The sequence below is a fragment of the Nyctereutes procyonoides genome, unplaced genomic scaffold (assembly GCF_905146905.1).
Source record: "Nyctereutes procyonoides isolate TBG_1078 unplaced genomic scaffold, NYPRO_anot_genome, whole genome shotgun sequence".
Lineage (NCBI taxonomy): Eukaryota > Metazoa > Chordata > Mammalia > Carnivora > Canidae > Nyctereutes > Nyctereutes procyonoides.
In genome coordinates this window covers 18110519-18122854 of record NW_026575147.1, presented here as the reverse complement: position 1 = coordinate 18122854, position 12336 = coordinate 18110519, and the positions used below count along the sequence as shown (strand labels likewise).

General features: G+C 36.8%; 1 protein-coding gene across 1 annotated transcript; it reads right to left on the bottom strand.

Annotated features, from left to right (window-relative positions):
* Positions 1-4077: 4077 nt before the first annotated feature.
* On the bottom strand, positions 4078-5037 carry LOC129501232 (olfactory receptor 5V1-like). The gene has a single exon (XM_055312176.1). The coding sequence runs from the start codon at positions 5035-5037 to the stop codon at positions 4078-4080; it is 960 nt and encodes a 319-aa protein (XP_055168151.1).
* Positions 5038-12336: the final 7299 nt, after the last annotated feature.

Sequence of the window (12336 nt, the reverse complement as noted above, 5' to 3'; positions counted from 1 at the left end):
CCAAGGTAGGTCTTATATTTCTAACTCATGTACTGTAGGTCACCTTTAAAGGTTTATGTTTTCAGCAAGTGGCCAAACAGAGCCCTTTCTAATTCCTGAAGCTGCAACATTAAATGCAGAATCTTTGCTTATTGAGACCATATCAATAAATTTGGACTGATCTGATTTTATATTCCTTCCACCATTATACCACACACTTAGATTCTGGTCCTACACATATTCCTCAGGTTTCTGTCTGTAGAAGGTAGAAAGCTCAAGTAGTTCTTTTAGAATGTAGCACATGTCCACATGAGTCTCAGGATTGCTTTGGCTATTCTGGATCTTTTGTGGTTCCATACAAATTTTAGGATTGTTTGTTCTAGCTCTGTGAAAAATGCTAGTGGGTATTTGATAGGGATTGTATTAAATGTGTATATTGCTTTGGGTAGTATAGACATTTTAACAATATTTTTTCTTCCAATTCATGAGCATGGAATGTTTTTCCATTTCTTTGTGTCCTCTTCAATTTCTTTCATGAGTGTTCTATAGTTTTCAGAGTATAGATCTTTTACCTCTTTAGTTAGATTTATTCCTAGGTATCTTGTGGTTCTTCGTATAATTGTAAATAGGATTGATTTCTTGATTTCTCTTCTTGCTTCTTCATTATCAAGGTATAGGAATACAACAGATTTCTGTATGTTGATTTTATATCCTGCAACTTTACTAAATTCTAGCAAATTTTTGGGTGGAGTCTTTCAGGTTTTCTACAGAGTATTGTGCCATCTGCAAATAGTGTAAGTTTGACTTCTTCCTTGCTGATTTGGATGACTTTAATGTCTCTCTGCTGTCTGATTGCTGAAGCTAGGACTTTCAGTACTATGACAAACGGTGTTGGGAAAACTGGACGGCAATATGAAGCAGAATAAAAGTGAACTACTTTCTTATACCATACACCAAATAAATTCAAAATGGATGAAAGATCTAAATATGAGACAGGAAACCATCAAAATCCTAGAGGAAAACACAAGCAACAACTTCTTTGACCTTGACCACAGCAACTTCTTACAAGACATGTCTCTGGAGGCAAGGGGGAAAACAAGTAAAAATGAACTATTCAGACTTCATCAAGATAAAAAGCTTATGCACAGCTAAGGAAACAATCAACAAAACTAAAAGGCAATCTATGGAATGGGAAAAGACACTTGCAAATGACATATCTGATAGAGGATTAGTATCCCAAATCCATGTCTTGAGGGAAGCGCCAGTACTGTAAGGTAAGGCGTTTGAAAGTCTAAACCACTTGCTTATGTCACTAATTTGGACCTTCAGGAGTATTTGGAACCTGATATTATATATATCACTTCCACTTGATGATGAGGCTATCTCATCCACATTTGTAACTTGGTGGATCAGAGAACATATAGCTAATATAATAGTTTAGATCACATTGTTACATTGTATCCCATTCTAATGATCAGTATCTTTTACCCAATAGCAGCCAGCAGCTATTTTTCAAAGGGATAAGAGTTATTTTCAGAAGAGAGCATGGCTTTGTTCTATATTCTAGGGGATTGATACTGTAATTCTCCTACTGGGGCATCAAGGGCTTTATATGGCAGCGCAAATTCCACAGATCCTTGAAACCTCATTAAATCTGTTGGTTCAGAAGGTCTGAGAACTGAGTGAGGGTAGCTTTCCATTATATGATTCAATTACTGATTTTAGTTCCTGGACTTGGGTTTTTCTTATTATATTGAACAGATAATATTTTAGTAAGATACTCATTCTTTTCGTATCTAGAGATAATGTGATCATTTAGCCATTGCCAAAGATCTCCACAGATTAAAATATTCTGATTTCTGTGAAACCACATGACTTCTATCGCTTCAGAATCCCACTATCCCCACTGAAATAAGGGAACCCATTTCAATGCCATCTCCTAGTGTCATTCCCAGGCTGCAGAGGACAGCCACTACAAACTTTTTAAGGATGTTGGTGCTCCCTTTATCAATGCATTTTGCAGAAGGTTTCGGTAATGGGAAAGTATTCTTGTTCCTCCTTGAGTACTTGTGGGTCTAGGGTAAGTGGGTGATGTAAAATAAATCAATTGAACATTTTTATTTCCCTGAAGATTTGGATCCCATGATTTACATTATGTCAGGAATATCCTGGCATCTTAATTTTATTGAATGTAGTCCATCATTGAGTGTAGAAAGAACCTATTGGAGCCCCTTCTAGCTGCTCAAGATAACACACCGAACCAAAAATTTCTAGGAAATGAACCCATGTGAATATATTCAAAATGACCCAGCAATATGTTCTGTCCTCTGGAATGGCACCCTAATAATTCATTGTCATACATATCCTCAAGGCTTTTACCAATAAAAAATGATAAAATGTTGACATTTTATTTTGGTGTGAGCATTATAATCTCTTGGGTTATACCCTGTGCTATCAGCCTGAGGTCTTCAGGAATTGGGCCTTAAGAGTCTAGTCTAGAGATAATGAAAGATGGTAGGTGAGAATCTTAAAGAGAATTGGCATTACTTGTAAGACAATTGCCTCAGGTGAGGTCATTATAGATTTTCAACTAAGGGAAAGTTAATTTTCTCCATAGAGAAGGAGGGGCTACTTCTGATGTCAAGGAAATTTAACAAAGATTTAGGGGTTTAAAGTTTTAAGATTTACCTAAATCCACTATATTTTCCCCATTCTAATGATCAGAGTTCCACTCATTCCCAAGTCAATGTCCTAAGTGCCACATAAAAGACCTGGAGAAATTATGGATTTATGATTTACTTTGTAATTATGCAACCCAGAAAATCAGATTTTTTTTTGAATTAAGCTTCACCAGGGTTGAGATATAAAAGATTTTTTGGTTGTTTGACCTTGCCTTGAGTGAGAAATTTAAATGCCTGAGCCTGTCATTTTCTTCCTATAAACATCCCATTGCAATCAGTAATAGCAGTTAGTAAATGATTTTGTAGCTTTCATTCCCATCATAAAAGTCAATTGTAGTATTATAGTAGTAACTGGTATTTCAAAGTATGATTTCCAATAGACATTTTATTTCAGACAGTGTCTGTTATAATTTTAAGCAGTCATTTTGTTATTGCACACTATGAATGATTAGATTCCCATTTTCCACTCGCTATGATCTCATCAAAATATTTAAACTCCATCAGATCATATATACAATCCAGACTTACATCTTTTTTTTTTTTTTAAGAGAGGGCAGTGGGACGTCCAGACACAATCTTAAAGCAGGCTCCATGCCAAGTACAGAGCCTGGTGTAGGGCTGGATCCCACAACCTCGAGATCATGATTTGAGCCAAAATCAAGAGTCAGATGCTTAACCAACTGAGCCACCCGGGTGTCCCCTAGACTTCTAAACTTTGAGGGTCACATTCCTAGAATAACTCCTGATATAAAATGCTGGAGCAGCTAGTGTTCAAGGAGGAAATTAAAAACTAATCTAGATATTTCAACCCAGAAGAATTTAACACAGGAAATAAGTGATAAAAGCGTTGGAAAAGCTGGACAAACAGAAAAGGGGGAAGGCAGGTTATACTACCCTCTTCATGGAAGCCTCTACTCTCCCTATAGAGAGACAGTCATTTCATACTTGTGTGATCTCATGTTTCAGGAACAGCTGTTTCAGGAGACTGTAAACATCAGCTAATGACCCCTAGAAGTCTGTTTCTGCCACTGCAGTGCTAGTGTGCCACTACTACCAGATCCAGAAGAAGACAATTTCTTCTATATTCCCTTCCTAATCTCTTGTGTATGGCTCTTATATTGGCAGAATTTAAAATGGAACCCTGTTAGCAAGGGAACCTGAGAAATAATCTTTCCAGGATTTCAGCCTTAGGATGTGGAGAGGACTAGAAGGATTAAGACGGTACTGAGTACTAACACAAAATATCTGATGCATCATGACTTTGCAAAGTAGAAAAAGAGTACCTGTGGAAAGAGAGGAGAAAAAGATGAATTTTGGGAAATGGTATGTAGGAAATGAGCATCTGGATATAGACTCTAAAACTCTGTATGTTACAAATATCTTAGAAATTTTTCATATCTGTTTGAAGACCACTGATCTAGACACTAATATTGCCAGGGATCACATACCCTCCAGCCAGCTTCCTCAGGGCACCCTTGACCTCCTTGTTTCTCAGACTGTATATGATGGGGTTCAACATGGGGGTCACAACACAGAAGAGCACAGAGACCAGAATATCTATGTCTAAGGAGTAACCCTCTCTGGGTTTATCATAGTTGAAATTGGCCATTCCATAAAATATCACAACAACAGTAAGGTGGGATGCACAGGTAGAGAAGGCCTTGTTCCTGCCCTGAGCAGAGGGAATCCTAAGAATGGCAGAAATTATGAGTATATAGGACACTCCAGTAAACAGACAGGGGCTCAGGCCAATGGTGGCACTGGCCACATGGAGCACAGACTCATTGAGAGAGGTGTCTGAGCAAGAGAGCTCCAGGAGCAATGGGATGTCACAGAGAAAGTGGCTGATTTGGTTTGGCCCACAGAGAGTGAGTGTGGCTGCCAGCACTGTGTGTATCACAGAATTCACCAGCCCACATAGCCAGGACCCAGTCACCAAAAAAACACAGACCTTCACACTCATGAGGACCGGATATTGAAGGGGGTGGCAAATTGCTACATAGCGGTCATAAGCCATAGCAGCCAATAAGACACATTCAGTGCCAGCGCATGTCACGAGGAAGAAAATCTGGGAAAGGCAGCCTTCATATGAGATGGTTTTCTTTCTGTGGAAGAAGTTCACCAGCATGACTGGGATGGTGGTGGATGTATAGCAGACGTCCAAGAAACTCAGGTTGCTGAGGAAATAATACATTGGAGTATGAAGAGCAAGGCTGATTTTAGTGGCTGTTATTATGAGCATGTTTCCCAGGAGTGTTGTCAGGTAAATGATCAAGAAAACCAGGAAAAACAAGCCCTGTAGTTTGGGGTGGTTGGAAAATCCCAAGAAGATGAATTCAGTGACATCCGTTTGATTGTTCATTTCAAATGGTGTCATAGCTACAAAACAATGAGAAAAACAAAAGCCATAATGATAATGTACAAAGAGGACCACAAATTGGCATGTTAACTTGAAAGATAATATCAAATAATATTGGATATAGAATGGTCTGGCTGTCGAGTGAGGTGTGTAGGAAAGTCTTCAGAAAGACCATAACTTTTTACTCAACAAATAAATCCAGCCAGTTCAGGTCCAGGGACCTCCCACAAATACTTGTGTGGCTTTTAGTGCGTGAAAATAAATGGAGCTTTGGTCAAAACCTACAATAAACTGATAGTCCTTGTGTTAAAGTAAGCTCATCTCTATCTGGTTCTGTAAAATCTTCCTCCCAACATTATATGCTTCACTGTATTAAATTCTTTTTTTTGTAAACATTTTATTAAGTAATAACATTTAATTGTGAAAAATTAAGAAAATGCAGAAAGAAGTAGAGAATAGAACCATACATAGTCAATGCACCACTTGGTGCATTCCATTCCAGTTTCTTTTCCTATATATGAAAAGATATATAGGATTTCTACTTATAGGCTTAAAATATCAGGAGCACCGATTCCCACATATACATTTTACTCTATCATACAAAATAAATTTAATATCCCCCTTTTGGTTGAATATTAGTTTGCTTTTATTCCATTTGCTATTATAAACTCTAGAATGAAAATTTTCATACAGAATTATCTGTGAACATCTCTGATTTCTTCAGGATAAAATTTTATTTGTTTTATATAAATTGATCTCATTTTTCTCAATAAGAACATTTGTATTTTAGGTTTTGTAAGATATGAGAAATTTTAACCAATCATGTATACTTAGGTAATTTTAGTTTACCTCAGTAAGGTAAATTTCAGTAATCCAAAATTTACTCTCAAACTTCACATATTTTCTGAAGATATATTAATATGAGTACCAATTTTATATCAAATTGTCCATTCTACTGCAAGTTTAGTTCAAAATTCAAAAGGTCAATCAATGTCATTTACCACATTAACAGATGAAATAAGGAAATACATTATAATTTCCATAAAGGCAGAAAAATCATTTGACAAAATTCAATTTCCATTCATGATAGAAACTATCAGTAAAGTAGGAATAGACATAAAATTTCTAAACTGGTAAAGGGCATTGAGCACATATTAATTATATGCCTGGCACATGATTTGTATTATCTCATATTACTTTTTCCAACAACCACAAGGGCTCTATTAATATCAGAATACAATGAGGAAACTAAGGAACTGAGATCAGCTAATTTAACCACTGTCTCCATCTAGTAAAGCAGCAGACATAAGATTACAACATACATCTATCTGTCCCAAGAGCTTGTTCTTTCTTGCCTCCTAGACTGAAAAAGAAATGGAAATTGCAGGGGCCCCTGGGTGGCTCAGGTGGTTGAGCAGGGTCAGACTCCTCTGCACTCAGCAAGGAGCCTGCTTGAGAGTCTTTTTCCCTTTGCATTGGGATGAACCTCAGTTGATTTTTATAAATTATCCTTACATATATTGATGGATTCAGTTTGCTAATATGTTTTGGGGGATTTTTACATCTATGTTCATTGGGGATGATACTGATCTATAGATTTTCTTTTTCTTTTCCTTTTGTTTTTTGGTTGGTTGGAGTCTTTTTTTTTTTTTGTCTATAGTTTTTTTCTAATGTCTTTAGTTTTGTTATCAATCATCAAGGTAATACTGGTCTTATAAAATGTATTTTGGGAGTTTCTTTCCTCTTTAATATTCTAGGACAGACCATGTAGGATTGATATGATTTCTTCCTAAAGTCCTGGTCAAATTTAACACAGAAATCATGTGGGCCTGGATTTCATTTTTCTGAAAGGTTTTAAACTACAAATATAATTTCTTTAACATACATAGGAGTATTCGGGTTATCTCAAGTGAGTTTTGGTATTTTTTGAATTCTTTCAGGAAAGTGGTGCATTTCATCCTATTGAATTTATGAACTGAGCAGAGTCATTCATAGTATTCTGTAATTATCCAGTATTGATGTCTCCTCTTTTATTCTTGACACTGAAATTTATGTCTTCTATTTTTTTTTTTAACTTGGTCAGTCTTGGTTTATCAATTTGATTACTTTCTTTAAAAATAGTTATTAGTTCCATTGATTTTTTTTTTAATTTTTATTTATTTATGATAGTCTCACAGTGAGAGAGAGAGGCAGAGACACAGGCAGAGGGAGAAGCAGGCTTCATGCACTGGGAGCCCGACGTGGGACTCGATCCCGGGTCTCCAGGATCGCGCCCTGGGCCAAAGGCAAGTGCCAAACCGCTGCGCCACCCAGGGATCCCTGATTTTTTTTTTTTTTACTTCTAATTTCATTGATTTATTCTCTAATTGTTCTTTCTTTTTGTTTGCTTTGGGTTTAACATACTCTTTTTTTCTGCTTTCTCAAGGTGGAAGCTTAGGTTAAGATTTTTAGAGATAAGCTTTCCTATTTATTTATTTATTTATTTATTTTATGATAGTCACACACAGAGAGAGACAGAGAGAGAGAGGCAGAGACATAGGCAGAGGGAGAAGCAGGCCCCATGCACCGGGAGCCCGACGTGGGATTCGATCCCGGGTCTCCAGGATCGCGCCCTGTGCCAAAGGCAGGCGCCAAACCGCTGCGCCACCCAGGGATCCCGAGATAAGCTTTCCTAATGTCAGTATTAAATGGTATAAATTTCCCTCTAAAACCTACTTGTGTTGTATCCCACAAATTTTGATATACTGTGTTTTAATTTTTGTTTAGTTCAAACATTTTTTTCACTTACTTTAAGACCTTGGGGCAGCCCCGGTGGCGCAGCGGTTTGGCGCCGCCTGCAGTCCGGAGTGTGGTCCTGGGGACCCGGGAAGGAGTCCTGCGACGGGCTCCCTGCGTGGAGCCTGCTTCTCCCTCTGCCTGTGTCTCTGCCTCTCTCTCTCTCTATCTAAATAAATAAATAAATAAATAAATAAATATTTTTTTTTAAAAAAAGACCTTCTTTTTGTCCCATGAGTTATTTGAAATTATACGGATTCTAATGGCTGACTAATATTCCATTGTATATATACATAGACCACATCTTCTTTATCCACTCATCTTTCAATGGACACCGAGGGAGAAGGACAAACATATGGTCTTATTCATTTGGAGAATATAAAAAAATAGTGAAGGGGAATAAAGGGGGAAAGGAGAGAAAATAAGTGGGAAATATCAGTGAGGGTGACAGAACATGAGAGACTCCTAACTCTGGGAAAGGAACAAGAGGTAGTGGAAGGGGAGGTGGGCCGGGGGATGGGTGACTGGGTGACGGGCACTGAGGGGGGGAATTGACGGGATGAGCACTGGGTGTTATACTATATGTTGGCAAATCGAACTCCAATAAAAATATATATATATTAAAAAAACAAAGTATACAGATTAATATACAAACATTTAGGGATTTTTCCAAATATCTTTCTGTTAGTGTTATTCCATTATGGTCAAAGCATATGTCTTATATGACATTTATTATTTTAAATTAAAATTTTTTATAGTTCAGAATATGATCTTTTTAAGTAAATGTTCCATGTACACTTGAGTAGAGTATGTTGTATATTCTGGCCTTGTGAGGTGGGTATTTTATAAATATTATTCAAGCTAGTTGATAGTTATTCAGGTCATCTATATCCTTACTAATATTCTGCCTACTTGCTCTCTCAATTAATGAGAAAGGAGCATTGAAGTGTCCAAGCATAATTGTACTTTCATCTATTTTTCCTTTCATATCTGTCCATTGAAGCTCTTCTTCAGGCATATACACATTAAAGATGTTGTCTTCTTGGAGATTTGACTTCTTTTTTCAAAGATTTTATTATTTTTTTGAGAGAGAGAGTGTGCACACAAGCACGGGTTTGGGGCAGAGGGAGTAGTGCAAAGAGGGAGAAGTAGACATCCCCCCCCTGAGCAAGGAGCCCGATATGGGGCTCAATCCCAGGACCCTTGGGATCAAGTCATGACCTGAGCTGAAGGCAGACACAAAGATTTTATTTCTTTATCATTATGTAATATTTCTTTTATATTTGATAATATTTCTTCTTCTGAAGTCCATTTTGTCTGAAATTACTTAAGCCACCTCATTTTATTTTGATTAGTGTTTACATAGTATATCTTTTTCTTTCCTTTTACTTTTAACACTTTTTATCTCTTTATATTTAAAATGAATCTCTTTTAGGTAATATATAGTTGGATAGTGCTTTTTAAATAATCCAATCTGACCATCTCTGCCTTTTAACTGTTGTTTAGATCATTCGCATTTGAAGTCATTGTTGAGATGTTTGGTTGAAACCTATCCTCTTGGGCAGCCCCGGTGGCGCAGCGGTTTAGAGCCGCCTTCAGCCCAGGTGGTGATCCTGGAGACCCAGGATCGTCCCACGTCCAGCTCCCTGCATGGAGCCTACTTCTCCCTCTGCCTGTGTCTCTGTCTCTGTCTCTCTGTGTCTCTCATGAATAAATAAATAGAAATCTTAAAAAAAAAAAAACTACAAAAAAAAAAAAAAGAAACCTACCATCTTACTAGCTGTTGTCTATTTGTTCCACTTACGCTTTGTTACTTGCAGCTTCTTTTTCTGTCTCTGTATGATTCAGTGAGTATTTTTTATGATTCATTTTTATTTATTTTATTTAATTATTATTTTTTAAAAGATTTTATTTATTTATTCATGAGAGACACAGAAAGAGAGAGAGGCAGAGACACAGGCAAAGGGAGAAGCAGGCTCCACGCAGGGAGCCCGACGTGGGACTCAATCCCAGAACTCCAGGATCACGCCCTGGGCTGAAAACAGGCGCCAAAGCGCTGAGCCACCCAGGCGTCCCTATGATTTATTTTTAAATCTCAGTTATATACTTATTATTTTACCTTCTAGTAAACTTTTCCAGGGGTTGTCTTAGGAATTACAAAATATATAGCATATGAGTCTACCTTTATATACCACTTCAGTGTTGTTGTAAGACCTTATATTTTTAATTTTTCCCTTTCTTCCTATTTGCTATCATCACATATTTTACTTTTACATATGCTATGAACATGTACTACATTGTTGCAATTTTTGGTTTAAACTGTCAATTTTGAGAATTTAAAATAAAAGTGAATTTTAGTTTACCGTATCAGTTTTCTATGGCTGTCATAACAAATTACCACAAACCTGGGGACTTGAAACAAACAAAAATATCCACTCACAGTTCTGGAGGCTTACAAGTTTGAAGTCAAGGCATCAGCAGGGTTATGATCCCTCTGAAGGCTCTAAGAGAGAATCTTTTTTTGCCCTTTCATAGTTTCTTGTATCTCCTGGAAATCCTTGCTGTTCCTCAACTTGTTCCTGCATTCACTTTAATCTTTGCTTCTCATTACATGGACTTTTTTCATATGTATCCTTGTGTGTCCTTTCCTTTTATTGTAAGGACACCAGTCTTGGGATTTATGGCCCACCCAATCCAGTATTACCTTATATTAATTTAAATAATTTCATCTTCAAAGACTCTATTTCCAAATAAGGTCAAATTCTGATGTTCTCAGTAGACATGAATTTTGGAGAGATAATAATCAACCCAATACATTAACATTTATTTAATGCATTTCTAATGCTTATCATTTTTGTTTAAACGAAGATCCAGGTTTCTGACCTATACCATAATACTTTTTCCTGAAGAGCATTCATTAACATTTCAATTGGAGTATGTCTGCTGGTAAAGCACCCCCTCAGTTTTTGCTTGTCTGAAAAAAATGTTTATTTCTTTTAATATTTGAAGGATATCTATTGAATTGATAGATTTTTTAAAAGCACCTTAAAAATGCCACACTACTGTCTTCTTGCTTGCATACTTTCTGATGAGAAGTCTGCTGTAATTTTTATTCATGGGTCTCTGTCAAGTTGGATTTTTTTCCCTTCTAGCTGCCTTCAAGATTTTCTTTCTGCCTTTACTTCCAGCAGTTTGAATATAATATACCTAGGGTTTTGTTTTGTATGAATCTTGTTTAGTGTTCTCTGAACTTCTCAATCTGTCATAAATTTTGGAAAATTCTCAGCCATTGTTTCCTCAAATATGTATATATTTGCTCTGTTCTGTCTCTTCCTTCTAGGATTCTAATAATGTGTACGTTAAACAGTTTGATATTATGCCATAGTTCTTGGATGCTTCATTCTTCTTCCCTTTTTTTAACCTCTTTTTTTTTTTTTTGTCCTTGTGTTTTGACTTGGGTAATTTCTCTTGACCTATCTTTAAGTTCACCAATTTTTTCTTCAGCTGTGTCAAGTCTACTGATGAAACTGTTAAAGGCATTTTTCATCTTCATTATCATGTCTTTTATTTCTCACATTTCCATTTGATCTTTTCTTATAGTTTCCATCTATTTGCTGAAATTAACTGTCTGATCTTGTATTTTGTTTACTTTTTCTATTAAAATATCTAGCCTATGGGGCAGCCCTAGTGGCCCAATGGTTTAGCGCCGCCTTCAGCCCAAGGCATGATCCTGGAGACCTGGGATCGAGTCCCATGTTGGGCTCCCTGCATGGAGCCTGCTTCTCCCTCTGCCTGTGTGTGTCTCTGCCTCTCTCTCTCTCTCTGTGTGTGTCTCTCGTGAATAAATAAAATCTTAAAAAAAGTCTAGCCTATTAATCATTATCTTAAATTCTTTGACAGTTTTAATATTTCTCTCATATCTGGATCTGGTTCTGATGTTTATATTGTCTCTTCAGAATGCATTTTTTCTTATTTTTTTGTATGCATTATAACTTTGTTGGAAGCTGGACACATACAGGATAGTAAATACTGAAGTATAAATTTATTTGCTTAGAAATAAACATACCTTTCCTTATACTAAACCTTTAGTGTGAGGGTTAATCTAGTAACTAATTGGACTGAGTTTTAATCTGTTTTTCCTATGGCCATCCTGAGTGCACTACAGGCTTCAAATTACTCTAACGATACTTTGTCTTTAGGGTAGTGACTAGTGAACCCACAGTTCTTCTCCCTTAACTTTGTGTTTTCCATTTTCCCTATTCTATAGAGATAATCTATTTCTTCAAGATTTCCTAGATATATTCCACTGTTATTTTTACTTAACGCTTGTTAGTAAGCTGGTGGGGAACAGAAGGAACTATTCTCTGAGGTTCTGGTTAACCCTTAATTTTAGATACTGTGAACATGGATATTGATGATGTGGCCTTCACAAGTGATCAAGTCCTCCTCCAGCTGTACAGCTGGATCTAGCATATATTCTTGCTCCCTACCCCTAAGGAGCAGAATTTTTTTTTTTTGCCACTGTCCCCTTCCTGAGCTGTA

Coding starts and splice junctions, on each gene's coding strand:
- LOC129501232 (XM_055312176.1), bottom strand. CDS start 5,037: ATGACACCATTTGAAATGAACAATCAAACGGATGTCACTGAATTCATC.